This window comes from Pelophylax lessonae (assembly GCF_965119305.1).
Source record: "Pelophylax lessonae genome assembly, chromosome: 9".
Taxonomy (NCBI): Eukaryota; Metazoa; Chordata; class Amphibia; order Anura; family Ranidae; genus Pelophylax; species Pelophylax lessonae.
In genome coordinates, this window is record NC_138776.1 from 125,282,030 (window position 1) to 125,298,419 (window position 16,390).

Consider the following 16,390-nt stretch of genomic DNA (forward strand, 5'->3'; position numbering starts at 1 on the left):
AATCTGCACGTGTGTATGGGGCATTGGACATTTTTCAGTGAACCACTTGTGACCTCTGGAGGAACCCCATGGTTACATAGAAACCTGGTTGAAAAACCCTGCTGTAAGGACCTACCTAAACTATGCATTCAGTCTCCATGTAGTCAGGCAGGCCTTTGTACTACATTTGATATGTACAGTGCCGGGGCAAGGTCATCCAGCGCCCAGGGCAAGGATGCCAAATTTTGCCCCCCCACCTCTTCCCTTAAGGTTAGGGTCAAGGCGCCCTCCCATCCCTGCAAAAAAAAAAAAACATTGCGCCCTGGGTAACCGTCCCAGCCCTGGATATGTATACAGTAGATTGCAGTCAGGCTGTAATATGTGTGGTTAGCTTTGGAAAGATTGAAAACATCTTTGCCGACAAATTTCTTTGAAAAATAAATGTGTACAGCTGGAATTTGTCAGATATTTTCTGTGGTGTTATCAATCTGTTGATTACTTATTATTTTGAGATAATCAAAACAGTTAAACACAAGTCACATGCCCATTTTCTGTACTCTGAAATATCAAATCTTTATGTAGCGTATAGACGGGATTGGTCTGGCGGTTTGATCCCAGATTCTATACCCTATTTGGCAAACAGAAGCCAGGCACACAACATTTTCTCATTCTGAGGCAGTAAACAGGCTGTGCAGCTTTTTTTATTGTAGAGGGTATAACTTGAATGGGGTAGGGATGTGCCTGGGAATATTCCAAAAAACTATAGTAGAAACAATGACAAACCTAATCTGAACCAGAACTTCAGGGTGAAGGCACCCGCTTTGAAGTTGTAATGCTGAGCAGCAGGAAATCAGGAATCCTAATAGAGATGCAATCCTGAATGCAGAAAGTTATAACACTAAGCAGCAGGCAAATAGGAATGCCAATAGAGATGTAGTCCTGAATGCAGAAAATTGAAGCTAAAGATTCTCTAGAGGAATTAAGGAAAGTCTCTAGATCAGAGGCTGGTACTCACTGTTTTTGATTTCCAGGCAGCCATTTGCAGGGTGAGCAAACAAAGTGTTCCAGCAGCTTATATTCTGGAACTGAAGTGGACTTTCAGAGAATATTCCAGGAAGGACAGGGCAGAGGTCACCAGACAAGCCATAGCTAGGACCCCCATAAAAGTACTGCAGGCCAAGATGAAACTCCCAGGGATGCTACCCCAGGACCAACGGCCCTCTGCTCTAGACCAAGCCTATTTATACCTCCCTCAGCCCCCTGCTGGTCACCTTCACCAGGGATTGGCTGAGGGGATATTAACAGGCAGGCTGGAAACTGAACTCTCCTACCCACTATGTCCCCGGATCCCCTGGGATATAGAGGGACGCATTTGAGCCTAAGCCAATAGAGCCCAGAGCAGATCTGTTAATCGATAGGTGCTCTTCTTCCTGGTTACAGGGAGGCCAAACTAAACCTAGCAAAAACACTAAACACAGCAGCTCTGAGGGTGCTACATTTACATGCTTGCTGGGATCAGTTGTATTGGCTTTTTGGCACAGGCTCTTGCAGCAAAGGAAGAAGGGCATTGCCCTAAACTAGATAAATCTGGACATAACACATTCTGGTTTAGGCAAAATTGTTATATATCTTGTCCAGTAATTTTATTTGGTAATAACAAATCTTTGGTTTTCTTGAAGCAAAATTTAGACTTTCCAAAAATCTGGCATGCAATTAATTGGAGGTGCGAATCTTTGTATGATGCAGATACTATGGGATTGAATTGCTTAAAAGGAGTTGTAAAGTCAGGAAGGTTATTTTTATCTTTATGGATTCTATGCATTTAGATAAAAAGCCTTCTGTTTGTAGCCCCCCCCCCTAATACTTAGCTGTCCCCCCTCTCTGTCCAGCGATGTCCACAAATCCATCGGCAGTCCTGGGACTCTCCCTCCTGATTGGCTGAGATACAGCCTTGAACCATTGTCTCCCACAGCTGTCAAAGTCAGTGAGCCAATCAGGAGAGAGAGGTTAAAATTAGGTACCCACTTCTCCCCCCCCCCCCAAAAGATGACGTGCCAAAAAGTGGAACTCTGCTTTAACATAGATACATAGAAGTGTGACAGCAGAAAGGAGTATAGATCTAGGTTTAGGTTTGGCTCAAGCATGTTTGAATCCATTTACTGTTGACTGACACTCTACCTCTGATGGAAGTATATTACAAGCATAATAATACTTTCCAAGATTCGTTTGTTAACTTTCCTTCTAGTTTAGGGTCGACTTGTTTAAAACTGAGTATATTTCTATATTTTAGATGGGCTATTAAAGCTTGTTTTTATTGTATGTGCATTTCTTGTCATGACATTTCTCTATTTTTGATTTGTGTAGGCCACCCCTCCAGTGTACAACGTAAAAGACATGAAGGTTCCCACAGCTGTGTGGAGTGGCGGCAATGACTGGTTGGCCGATCAGAGGGATGTCGCCCTATTACTACCTGAAATAAACCAGCTGGTCCATCACAAGGAGATCCCAGAGTGGGAACATTTAGATTTCATCTGGGGTCTGGATGCTCCATACAGAATGTACAATGAAATTCTTCAGCTCCTGAATAAGTTTTCATAAATTGTACCGCCTCGCCATTTTTCTGGTTTCTATAGAAAGTTCCCAGGCAAAAATAATTATAAAGGCAGTGGATATGCAGTATCCATGCTGTAAGAAGTATTGAAAATGTAAACCAACAAACCATAAACGTCCCCCATTTTCCCTTTTTGGTCTGTTAAATATACCATTGAAGGCCCTTTTTTCATATGTGATTTATAAGTGCAAAACCTTTTGAACTTGTTAAAAATTCAGAGCTGTCCTGTGTTTGGTGCTCTCTTCTTGTGTTATCTCAAAGAATCTATTTAGCCCTCCTAGTTTTTAATCTTTGGGCTACAAGTAATTTAAGCTGGCCATACATGGATTGAAATTTGGTCGGTTCAGCAGGGACCAGCCAAATTTAAATCAAATTGACTTCTGTACAACCTTCCTGTCAAACATTACCTGCTCAATTATTACTGCAGGTTATAAACTGCAATGCTGATCAGTGTTATCTGACGGTGGGGAAGTCTCCCTGCTGCTAGAATACAATAGCTCAGTGGGGAGGATCCCCCTCCTGTGTTGATGGGGGAAGCGGGTCAAATTTTCATTCAAGGCAGTGGTTGAACTAAAAAAAAAAAAAACTAAGGTATGGGCAACTTTAGTGTTTATGCTTTAGAAAGAAAGACAGCAGGATAGATTGAGTAATTAAACAGAAGACAAGTGGGCATCACTTAATCCACAAATATGTTCTGTATTCTCAGCCTACAATTGTAAATTAGGGGCCGAATGCATTTTTATACACATTCAGAGTCTTTATAAGGAAATGTGTATGTATTGCAGACCTGTATTGTGTGTTTTTTTGTTTCTTGCATTGACACACACTTTAAACTCTATGTAGCACCATCCCCAAAGGAGCCACTCGATTTTTTGGTTCCCTCTGCCTGCCTTCCATTGATGACCTGCCCCTGTACCTGGACCTAAAAACACTGAAACATCGGTTTACAGTTTAAATAGATTATATTTAAGCCAAAACCCTGAAGGGAAACAAAGCTTAAAGGGTTTCTAAAGGCAGGTGTTTTTTTTTTCCTTAATGCGTTTAGGCAAAAGACCTTCAGGGAGCGAGCCTGCACAAGCGGCTTGCTACGGGGCGCTCGGAAGGGGGGCAATAGCGCCAGCGTGAGACCCCATTAGAGAAGGATTGGAGCCACTCTGTGCAAGTACCTTTTAAAATCACTTTAATCAGGATATGTAATAAACCCCAACAAGCACTTTTACAATTGCATTTTAAAAGCCAAATTTAGAAGGTGGAGACTACCTAGATCACTGGCCATTGACATCCTGCTAGAAGCTTGATACTATAGAGTCACCCTTTAAGCTTCTTTGTTTGTTTCTTAGTTCGGGATAGAGTTACTTTTTAAGTCTCTGTTTCCCAGCATCTTTCATTGTTCTGCTTGAGCTTGTGTCCTTGAAAAATGTAACTAGATGATAAGCTTGGCGTAGGTAGTATTGTGTGAATGCAACTAGTTTCAGATAAAAGCACAATTTCCCACAGCAAAAGCTAGAATACATAGTGTGTTTTAGATGAGTTATGCATTACTTATGAATATGCTAAAAATGAATACGCTTTGTCAACCTGTATTTTTTTTTTTTTTTTTGGGTAAAGGGCCATATTATAGTTGCCCACTTGCTTTCACATATAAAAGTTTGTATACAGGAAATAAAGCTCTGAATAGATTTGGAATATTACTTAAGTGTGTGTCTCAGATCTGTTCCTGGGTACCCGTTCAGTAAAGTACCACAGATTGAATGGGTGAGTCCTGACTGCAAATAACCCTTACAGGGCCCTTTCAAAAATTATTTATTACAAATTGGTGGCCAAGAGACCTCTCGCCATTGATGAAGCTGGGATTTGCCTAAAGGGGCCCCCCAGTGGCCAGTGAATTGATCCTTCTTGAGCCAGCTCTCTGCAGGTTTAATAGACAGTCCTTTTTCTTCTCTATCTCTGCAAAGTTTCTAACAGCATCTCTGGGTCAGCAGTACATTGGGCAGCGCAATGGCTGGAACAGTGGGCCTTCTGGATGACAGAATACACTGGCCAAGGGACTACTTTGAACCAGCAGTTTCTGAATGCCATATCGGAATGCATTTCCTTTCTCCCTGCAAAAGCAGATACTGTAGTAAAACAGGACACTTAGCCTTGGGCTCTTAATACACTCAACCTAGATGCACAGCAACCTTATGGCAGCCCAAGAGCTAAATCCTCTATTTTTGGGCTCCTCCAGCACACCGCCTAGATTACAGCACAACACTGCTCTGGGCTCTTGTTATTCTTTTTTTTTTTTTTTTTTTTAAAGGTATTTTATTGAACAAACAAAACAATACATAACAGAGAAATAACCGGAATCATGTCAATTGAAGAGCCAAAAAAAGACACACACAAGACTCCATTTCACAACAAAAGCCATGACAAAAATAACATACATAACTGTCAGCCGTAACATTAGTATAGTACCCTCTCAGCCAGAATAAAAAATCTTCCAGAGGCTGTAAAACCATTGTCTATGCAGAGTCAGAAACTGAAGAAGTAGTCCGGTCAGAGTCCACCCAAAAAGACCAAATTTTCCGGAACTTCTTGGGGCAGCCTCTGGCCTCATACGTCATTTTATACAGAGGCAATGCCTGATTAATGAGTGCAATCCATAATGGAACGTCAGGGGGAGCAGTAGACTTCCATCTAGAAGCTATAGTCTTCCTAGCATAAAAGAATGTCAAGCGGAGAAACAATTTAGTACGAGCAGGGACGTCCTCGTCATCCACATAACCCAGCAGACAACGAAGGGGGCTACAAATATTGGATAACTGAGAGATATCTGCAATAAAAGCTGTGACTTCTGACCAAAAGGCCCGGACAGGTGGACATTCCCAGAACATATGAAAAAATGAACCATCAGCAGCAGTACACTTGGAGCATAGCGGAGAAGGCAATGTACCTATTTTGTGCAAGAGTACGGGGGTATAGTACGCCCTGTAAAGAAGCTTCAATTGGATAACCCTATCCCTCGAGGAGATAACGGGTATTTGTTCCGGAAGGACGTCTTGCCACACCTCATCCGACAATTCCGGGATATCCTCCCGCCACTGAGACTCAACCACCGCGAGCCGTTTGGAGTGAGAATGTAAAAGTCGAGTATAATATGTAGAGACCAGCTTCTCATGTGAAGAGTCAGAAAGAAGGCTTTCCAAGGGGGTCGGTTCAAGCGAGACATCACGGAGGCCAAACTGTGCGGCCGCCGTGTGTCTCAATTGCAAGTATCGGTAGTAAGCCGTGGAGGGCAGACCAAAGGTAGATTGCATGTCCGCAAAGGACCTGAAGGTTCCCCGGACATACAAATGAGAAATGGATTTCACCCCTAGGCGGGACCAGAAAAGGCCATCATCCCGACTAAAGAACTCCTTCAGCCGCGGATTGCTCCAAAGGGGGGCATTGGGGGAATGCAGCTCCGGAGGGTCGGAACCATCCAAGGCCGCAGCCGCGAAAATCCGCAGGGTGACAGAAACAAGAGCAGTGTTCGGTCTGCCCATAACGGACCTTCGATGTATCAAGTTTTGCAGTGATTCATAGGAGGTGAAAATAGCTGCTTCCAATGAAGCAGCAGCATTAGCATCCTCCGGGTGGAACCACCAATGAGCATGGGCCAATTGAGACGCGAAGTAGTATAGACGCAAGTTAGGCGCAGCCAGTCCGCCCGCGAGAACCGGCAGCTGCAGAGCATCCCTGGCCACACGCGCCGCCCGACCCCCCCAAATAAAGGAGGTCAGGAGCGAGTCAATGGCCTGAAAGCTGCGCTTAGGAACATATACCGGGGAATGGCTGAGCACGTATAAAAAACGGGGAAGAAAAATCATTTTAAAAATATTAATCCGGCCAAGCACCGTGAGGGGAAGCGTAGACCAAAGCCGCAGCGAGGACCTAAGACGGGCAACCAGGGGATCCAGGTTGTTGGAAAAGAAGAATCGAGACAAGGGGAGCTGAATCTCAATCCCCAAATATCGAAACCGATCCACAACCTGGAGGGGACAAGAAGCAAGGGAAGGGGGCAGATCTTGGGGATCCAGGGGGAACAGCGTGGACTTACTCCAATTCACCCTGAAACCAGAGAAGTGACCAAAGCGTTCGATAACATTCAACAGAATAGGGAGGGATTGATAGGGATCCGCCAGATATATCAACATATCGTCCGCGTACAGGGAGACCTTTTCTTCCAAGCCATTGATCACAAAGCCCGCAATACCCTCACAAAGGCGGATCTGCGCAGCCAAGGGCTCAATGGCCAGGGCAAACAACAGCGGAGATAGCGGACACCCCTGCCTAGTGCCCCGAAAAATGGGAAAGGGGTCCGACACAAAACCGTTCACCCGAAGAGGAGCACGAGGTAGATAATACAGAAGGCGGACCCAATTTATAAATCCGGGCCCAAAGCCAAATTTCGCCAACACTTCCAATAAATAAGGCCATTCCACGGAGTCGAAAGCCTTATGAGTGTCCAGGGTCACAACGACCCTGGACCCCATAGAGGCATGAGTCGTCTGAAGGTTAGTAAAAAGTCTACGCAGGTTGATCGATGTAGAACGGCCAGGAATAAATCCCGACTGATCCGCACCCACCAAGTCCGTGACAACCGTATTCAGACGCCTCGCGAGGACTTTGGCAAGAATCTTGACATCAGTATTAATAAGCGAGATCGGGCGGTATGACTCACAGAGAAGGGGGTCTTTACGTGGCTTGGGGATGAGCACAATGAGAGCTTCTGTCATAGAGGGTGGCAGACGACCCTCCTTCAGAGCACAATTGAACACAGTCAGTAAATGGGGGACCAGCAATTCCCTATAGTGCAAGTACCATTCAATAGGAAAACCATCCAGGCCAGGTGTCTTATTGTGTGCGAAAGTGGCTAGGGCCTTGTTTTTCTCATCCGCAGTCAGGGGCGAATCCAGAAAACTAGATTGGCCGGCCGACAACTTAGGCAAAGTAATATCATATAAGAAATCATCAAGTTCAACAATGGTATAATGAGCTCTAGATTGGTACAAGGAGGAATAAAAAGCAACAAAACTGGCCAGAACATCGGGGGTTTGTTCCACAATGACACCGGCGTGGCTGGTAATCCGAGGGATGACACAGGGCTGGTATTCCGGCCTAGCTAAATAAGCCAGGAGGCGACTGTTCTTATCACCCAGTTCAAAAATGCGCTGATTTTGATAAAGGAGTTTCTTCTGTGTACGCTCCACGACCACCAGATCCAAGTCCCGGGCCCTGGCCCGCCAAGAAGCATGGTGCTGGGGAGTAGGGTCATCAGTATATTGTCGTTCAGCCGCATGCAGCGCCAATTCGGCGTCAACCAACTTAGTCTGGCGAGCCTTCCTGGCACCGCCCACGGCAGACGAAAAGGTACCTCTCATGGTCGCCTTAAAGGCCTCCCAGGTCAACAATTCAGATCCAGCTTGTTTATTGAGTGCCCAATATGAGTTCATCTCCGCCGACCCCTGGTCAGTCACTGCCTGGTCCGCCAGCCACAGGGGGCTGAGCCTCCAAAGTTTATAATTAGGGGGGGACCCCAATGCGAGATCCACCAGCAAAGGGGAGTGATCCGATACTGCGCGGGGCAGATACCTGACACCCGAAAGAAGACTTTGCAGTTCCCGAGGGAGCAGGCAGAGATCAATGCGGGACAATGTATTATGGGAGCTGGAATAACAGGAATACTCCGTAATCCCCCCATGTTTCCATCTCCAGGCGTCCAGGAGATCCAATTTGTCCAAGTAGGAGCATAAAGGAGTTGGTGCGGAGGAGACAGCACCAGACCTGTCCAGAGCAGCATCGAGGACCGTATTAAAGTCACCCGCCATAATAAGGGGACCCTCAGCCATTTCCAAGACCAGACCCAGCACACGGTCAAAAAACTGTCTAGTAAATGGCGGAGGGACATAAACGTTAACCAGGGTATAGGGCTTACCCAGAAATTCGAAGACAAGAATAATAAAACACCCAGAAGGGTCAGTCTTCAAATGCTTGATGGTGACAGGGGCTGATTTTGCGATCAGAATCGAAGTACCACGGGCATACGAGGAGTATGTAGAGTGTAGCGCGTACGCCACATGCACCCTCTTTAGGGCCATCACCCTGGACCCCTGGAGATGGGTTTCCTGTAATAAAACAATGTGTGGGTTATGACGTTTTAAATACTCGAAAACCAGGGAACGCTTGACTTTAGAATTTAGCCCCCTGACGTTCCAAGAGACTATACGGAGAGTAGACATAGTGACATGTTAAAAATCAGCGTTGGTGACCGGGGGGGTCCCAAAAAAGGGGGAGACCCCCCCCCGAGCACCAAGACCTCACAGTATGGCAGGCAAAACCATCGGCAGGCAATATGCATAGGAGGAAAATGCATAAACAAGAACCAAAATATTATCAAGTACAGCCAGGCAGAAATGAAAATCACAGCACCTAGGCGTGAAAAAAATCCCTGATAAGAGTCCAAGAAGACATGACGGAGCAAACGCAAATCAAAAAAGGGGGGGGGGGGAACCCCCAAAATCCCAAATAAACACAAAAACAATAGTAACCCAACACCCATCCCACCCTAACCCACCCGGCCCTCAGTCCCCAACAGTTGAGAGCTTGAAATCCCATAACCAAAAAACAGTGTAGTTCAGGGAAACGTGGATCTGCTCGTCCTGAAGCAGACAGGAATGGTAGCAAAAAAAAAGGAAAAAAAAAGGGGGGAAGGGGAGCAACCATCCCCAAAAATGCCCTTCCAGAGGAACAAGGAGGGTCCCCCCATTCAGGAGGACACCCGACGATCACGAAAAGAGTTGCAAGGAGGATCACAGAATATAAAGGTGTATCCCAACGACATCCAGGAGGAAGAAAGGGAAACCCAGCAGCAGTTGCAAGACACAGGCCAACGATCACCGACGAGGAGACCTATGATCCTGGGAGGGAGGCGAGCGGCGTCCCAAGGAATCCACCCACTGCGCAGCGTCCTGAGGATCCTGAAAAAAGTGGGCTTTACCTTGATAGATGACCCTCAAACGAGCCGGGTACAGGATACTATACGGCAATTGTAAATCCTGCAGTCTCCTCTTAACTGCCATGAAGGAGGCCCGCTGTTTCTGGGTCGCAGCAGAGAAGTCCGGGAAGATAGATATAGCGTGGTTATTATACAGGATTCGGCCCTTGTCCCTAGAGGCCCGGAGCACAGCCTCCCTATCACGGAAATGCAGGAGCTCGATGAGAAGAGGACGGGGTGGGGCCCCGGACGGCAAGGGGCGCAATGGCACTCTGTGCGCCCTTTCAATGGCAAACAAGGGGGAGAAAACTTCCTTTCCAAAAGTATCGATAAGCCAATGTTCCATGAATGATTCAGGATTTTTACCCTCCGATCCCTCCGGAAAGCCCAAAAAACGCAAATTATTGCGCCTGAGGCGGTCCTCCATGTCCGTTAGCTTGTCTGTAGTAGCGACATGACCCCTCTGTAACTCTGACACAGTGGACTGCATGGGGCGGTGGGCATCTTCCATGTCACTAATACGCTGCTCCGCGTTGCCCACCCTGTGGCGAAGGTTGTGCACATCTTGTTTGAGAAACGACATGTCCATCTGGACAGACTCAATCTGAGTGGCAAGCGAGGTCTGACAGTGCTGGATAGCGTCCATTATGGCAGACAGGGTAGGTTCGGGCCTATCCACAGACAGAGCAGGCTCCGAGGGCACGGGGGAGCCCAGGGGAGGAGAGAGGGCACTACTCACAGTCACCGCCAGCTGAGATGATCCAGGAGGGACTGCTTCTCCATCCACAGAGGCCAATGCCGTCCGCACAGCTGAGGAGCGAGCGACCTGGGAGGAAGGGCCCGCAGCGCGTGCAGGGCCGGCGCCATCTTGGGATCTTGGCAGCGTGAGGTCCGGCGGGCGGATACCGGGTGCCTCCGGACCGGGAGGACCTATTTTGACCATCGCCGTGGGTGCACCGGGATATCAGGAGACAGGAGACGTCGGAATCAGGTGAGTAGGAGGTCGGGTTCCAGCAGGATCACGGAAGGATCAGGGCATATAGGACAGAGCTCCGGAGCCGCGCTGCTTTCACATCCGAGTTCCGGCCACGCCCCCGGCTCTTGTTATTCTAAGCCCAGAACATTTAATGCAGCATCCATTTCTCTCCCTCTGTGATCCAGGGCTCCTACCTCCTGCTCAGGACTCACAGTGGGGATCAGATTCCTTGTTTTTTTGGCTCCAGACAATGAATCCAAGTCATCTAAAGGCAAACGTATGCAGGATGGCTTAGGATGGATTACTTTTCTACTGGGAGTTTCCCCATTTTCAGATCGTCTTGCCCATTATTATTTCTTGATGTAGGTTAAATATTTAACACCATAAAATTCTAAAATATACAACAAGTACTCCCAAACTACACCCTGTGGCATTTGCTGAACTGTAACAAATTCTATATGCATGGTATTCATTTACACACACAATGGGCTGATTTACTAATGACAAATAGGCTATTCGCTTTGCAACAGAGTTTTCACTTGCAAGGGAAAATTCTCTTCACCCCCTGAATAAGGTGAAGCTCTATTGACTTCCATCATTAAAATAATGTGCAAGCACAAATACTGTTATTTTAAATTTTCCTTGCACACGATAAAAGGCATTCTTTGCAAAGTGAATTTTCACCAAGCCAAGGGAAAAATTCTCTTGCAAAGAGAACAGAATATTTGCCTTTAGTGAATAAACCCCTATGAAATGAGTGAACCCATAAAATAAAAACGGGGGCATGAAAGCCATGTGAGAACATACTGTACCTATTATTGTAAGCATTATTCCGTTTGGAATTTAAAAGGTTGAAATATATAAAATACACAACAATGTGCTTCTTTTCCAAAAATATTTATTAACACTGATACACAAAAATGTAACCTTAAACTGCCGCATTATAAATAATACAATTCACTGATGTAAAATGTAAAATAAATGTAATGTTGGAAGCTATAGCAGAATAAATAGGACTTCAAGAGCTCAAAAAAACAAGTATTTACATCCATGTCTATCCAGTGCTTGTCTTGTTGCAGTTCCCTCTAGCTTCTTCATTTACAAAATCATTTTTCAAAAGAAGATATCTGTATTGTCCACAGCAGTCCATAAGGTTCTAAATATTATTTTATCCAGCAGATTATAAAATGGAAGCAGGAATTAGACTGGATCTCATGAATGGCACAATTCTGCCTATTTTGGATATATTGAACAGTCCACAGATGACCTTGTACTACTTCACTTATTATAGATTAGATATACTGACTTTTCTTGCTTCATAAATATCCTGGGTCAGGGATTATTAGCAATATATCTTCACTCACTAGAGGCTTCCGATTGGCTGGGATTGGCTTTATGTAACCCATTTTTACCACTGTGGTATACTCTGTGGATGGTAAAATAAAAGCACAGACCAGTGGTAGATACCAGCAGCACCTGTATTAAGATGGCAAATGTGGAACTACTAGTATAAATGTAAACATGGCCCGTCTGGTTATTTCATGCCAGGTGTGAAGTCCCAACCCCAGTAAGAAAGACTCCAGTCCTGGCACACGAGGAAGAACTTGATGACACACACCTTAGGCATACTTCATTATAGCAACAAGAGATTACATAGTAAAGTAAATAACCATTTGGCAACTACCATTAAAAAAAAAAAAAAAACAACTCGTGCATGGCTTTTGATACAGTTACATGTCCAGTGCAATTAATATCCGCACTTCTCCATTGCCTGTCTGTATGGCATTCCACAGGTAGGTAGTGTGATCTTTGTTCTTCTTACCAGCTATAGGAAGATGCGTCCCTATTAAGGCTATGAAGACTTTTTCATTAACTCCACAATTTTTTTAAACTTTAATCTCTCTGCAATGTCGACTGGACTTTCACCTTCCTGTTAAAGAAAAAAAAATGCAAATGTCTGAATTTATATAGTCAATGTATCATTATAAAAAGGATATATATATATTTTTTACATTACCTACACTGCAATGAGGTGGATTTACTAATGGCAAGTAAGCTGTTCACTTTGCAAGGGATCTTAAAGTGGAAGTCTTTTTTCCACTTGTACATAATGTAACATGGGGCCCCATTAGCTCAGTGGCAGATGCGTTTTTCCAGTGATTCACTGTAGTCAGGACTGTAGTTTAAGGGCGTGGTAGCCCATTTTTATTAAAAGGCAAACATAAACAGTCTAACTTAGGTTTTCCCACGCAGGGGTTCTTCTCCAGTCAATGCAAAACTGAAAATACCAGCCCACCTGGCTCTCTCGCTCTCATGCAGTTTATTCTCTTAGCAGTGCCTCTGCACTTTATGCTGAACCCCAGACCATGGACTTTCTGAAGCGGACAGCTTCACTGTGGCCTTGGTCCTCAGGCCCTCCTGTATCTTCAGACAAACACACACACACGTGCTCTGGCTGCCACATGCAGCCACTGACTCCCGGAGAGTATTGGAGTCCTCCTGACTCCCCATGGACAGACCTCCTGTCTGTTGGCTGAAACAGTCTCCAACTGGGAGCCCTGAGGTTTTCCTAAACCTTCATTATAAGGGCTGTGTGCACCTGAGCACACACCCTGCTTGTAATCAACAAAACATGGACACAGAGTTGGAGATTCCGTCCCTCCCAAGACACTATGAAATCTCCAAAGTACAGAGCCCCATCCAGGTATACCAAAACCTAGAGAAAGCAGCAAAAGCAGTTTTCTCCACTGCACATCTATGCTCTGTAGTCCTGCACAGAGCCAAAGTGCACACTCTGTGTCCTTTAAATGACCACTTTCACCGTGACAGAGTTACATAGCAGTTGAGGTTGAATAAAGACAATAGTCCATCCAGTTCAACCTATGTAGGTGTGTGTGGCCGTAATTATTTCTCATACCCCTTAATGTTCTGATCCTTGAGTTGCATGTCCAAGAGTCTTTTGAAAGTAGCAATACTTCCCGCAGAAACTACCTCTTGTGGTAGAGAATTCCACAATCTTGTAGCCCTAACGGTAAAGAACCCCCTGCGTTGCCTGAGGTTTAAACGCTTCTCCTCTAATCGCATTGTAGGACCTCACGTCTTCATACAATCCTTGTGACTGAATGATTTTTTTCTATGCGGAGATCACCGTTAAGGTATTTGTAAATTGCTATCATGTCCCCTCTCAGGCGTCTCTTCTCCAGGGAGAATAAATCAAGCGATTGTAAACGTTCTTCATAATAAAGGTCCTTCAATCCCTTAATCCTACAATAAGGCTTACTTGTAGGTACAGTGAATATCTTCTAAACTTGCACGGTTTAGGAAATATTCACACAGCATGCAGCTGGTGGCATCACGGCGCATACGCTCTGAAGGGAGGGCATACCCATGCCCTCCCTCCAGAGCTCCGTGCCGCAGTCGTGTCTCCTGCATGCATGCATCATCGCCGCTCAGACAATCAGACTTCTGGAGCATTTTGAACCCGGAAAGGAAGACTAGGTGAATGTGGAAAGCCCTGTCATCAGTGACAGCTCGCCGCTGGAGGGCTATGTTCTAAAGGTAAGCATTTCATAATGAGCTAAAATGTGATGCATACTAGCACATTATGCCATTGTCTTGCAGGGCTTTTGTTTTTTGAAAGGTGTGGTTCAATACCACTTTAACTTAATGACTGTGGTGAAATTTCACTTTGCAAAGAATACCGAAGAAAAAAAAAAAAAAATAATAATAGTATTTGCTTCCACATTATTGGATAAAAGGAAAAATCGGCAGAGCTTCACCTTATCTACTAAAATTCTCTTGCAAAGTGAATAACCCATTTGCCTTTATTGAATCAACCCCAATGTGTTTTTACATGACAGCGGAATCTTGAATACTATCAAAAATATTAAAGAGGACCTTGCATCAAAGTATAGGATCCTGCAATTTACAAGTCCCCCCAATGCCACCTGCAAAAACACACAGTAACAAAAGGAAGGGGAAAAACATTAATGTGACACTAAATGCTGGTTTTAAAAAAGCTTTTCCAAATCAGAAACTCAGAGGCAGTTACAAGGAGGAAGAAAAACATGAAAAAAAAAGATTACAGGGCCACTAAATAGTAGATGTGTATGTGTCTTTTGTAGAATAAGGACATTGTTTAGTGTCACTTTAAAATAAAAAAGTAAAATGCTTTCCTTAGATCCCAACTTCTGTAACCTCAAAGTTTTTTTTTTTTTTTTTTTTAGGTGTCACTTAATGTTTTTGTATGTGGGGTGGGGGCTTGTACATAACGAGAAATTTTCAAGCAAGTTCCAGTTTATAAACAAGTAAGGATGTACATTATAATATAATACTGATAAAATCATTTGATGCTATCAGCATATTTAACCATTTCACCACAAAATTTCAAGTGGGGGACAGTCAGAATAATGGCCAATCTGCTGATGATAATCCGTATAATTACCAAGGCTACATTTTCTCTGAAAATTCTCCTAAAATATGAAGCCAGCACAGTGCTTTTTATAAGCCTAAAGAAACCAGCTCTTTAATGATGCTCACCTTATTTTTTATGTTGGGATCAGCATTAGCTTCAAGCAGTATTGGTATTGTGGCTTGGGTCTTCATTTTGCAGGCATAGTGAAGGGCAGTGTTTCCACTCTATAGAAAAAGAGAAAGCCATCTGTAATTATACATCTGACAGGTCTTAATAGAGTAGAATCTCAACCTATAGAGTTTCCATAGAAGGTATTACATTTAGAATACAAAATATTTAGAGTGCAGCCATCATGTATTTAATACTTATCTGTAAATTATTGAAACCATCGGATTCATGGTCTGGGATTTCATTTTTATTTATGCTTTGCTTCAGCTTTAAAGCTGAAGTTTAGTATATTATGCAGGGCACCAGGAATGTGTTCTGGACGGGAGGTATATTCTCCCAGTATTTGAGTCAGGGAGACCGTATTGAAGAGATTGTTGAGTACTTAGGGTGAGGTGTTCCAGGTATGTCTGGCTAGAGAGGACTGACTTTCAGTACTCTCTGGATTAAAAGTCCCTACTTAGGACACAGAATTTCAGAGGTTAGAAGAGTTTAGATTGGGAAGAAACTCCAAACCCTGGTTACACGGACTCTGGTTCGAAAGAGGTTAAGCCACAGGCAAGGGAGTCATGAAAAGCAGCAGGCTTGAATAATCACCTTTGTCAGTGAGGCAGAGTGGAGTGATTCAATTGGAAACTCTAAACCAGGAGTATCCAAACAGTGGCCCTCCAGCTGTTCAGGGACTACAATTCCCATGAGGCATTGTAAATCTCTGAAATTCACAGACATAACTAGGCATGATGGGAATTGTAGTTCCTGAACAGCTGGAGGGCCATAGTTTGGACATAGCTGCGCCTAAACCCAGTGTGGGGAAGAGTTTGGCAGTGAGCCTGTTGTATGCTTTTCTTGTTTGTTTGTTATACTGTTGGTGAAGAAAACCATTTGTGTTTGCCAGTTTTGAGAGACCAATAAAGACTGTCTTTACATTTAGGCCGGGTTCACACTAGCTGCGGCCGCGGGTCACAGCATTGTGGCTGGTGCGTCCCTGTTCTCCATTTCAGGGGTGAAACAAGTCCAAATTTTGGCTGAATTCGCACCTGAAGCGGACCAGAAGATGCACAGGACCCTTTTCAAGTGCAAACCGCGGCCACCCCGGAGCTGTGTGTAAAAGGAGAAAACAAAAAGAGTGCCTCTAAGTTTAGTATTAATTAGCACTTTGGATGGATAAATTTGTAGAAAACTCACAAGTGTGATAATAAAAAAAGCCCCGGAGCTGTGTGAACTGGC

The 16,390-nt window shown here is 44.6% G+C and overlaps 2 protein-coding genes across 2 annotated transcripts in view; one reads left to right on the plus strand and one right to left on the minus strand.

The window, feature by feature from the left end:
• LOC309564268 (lysosomal acid lipase/cholesteryl ester hydrolase-like) overlaps positions 1-2,637 on the plus strand; it is a gene marked incomplete at its 5' end in the record, with an annotated part of 40,767 nt that extends 38,130 nt beyond the window's left edge. The window contains one exon of the mRNA XM_082268891.1: positions 2,344-2,637. Within this exon, the coding sequence (XP_082125017.1) occupies positions 2,344-2,577 (234 nt within the window). The 3' untranslated portion in view covers positions 2,578-2,637. The remainder of the gene's footprint in view (positions 1-2,343) is intronic.
• A 9,677-nt stretch (positions 2,638-12,314) lies between these two features.
• ANKRD22 (ankyrin repeat domain 22) overlaps positions 12,315-16,390 on the minus strand; it is a 30,590-nt gene continuing 26,514 nt past the window's right edge. The window contains exons 5-6 of the mRNA XM_082266842.1: positions 15,124-15,222; positions 12,315-12,514 (exon numbers count right to left, since the gene is read on the minus strand). Of these exons, the coding sequence (XP_082122968.1) occupies positions 12,437-12,514; positions 15,124-15,222 (177 nt within the window). The 3' untranslated portion in view covers positions 12,315-12,436. The remainder of the gene's footprint in view (positions 12,515-15,123; positions 15,223-16,390) is intronic.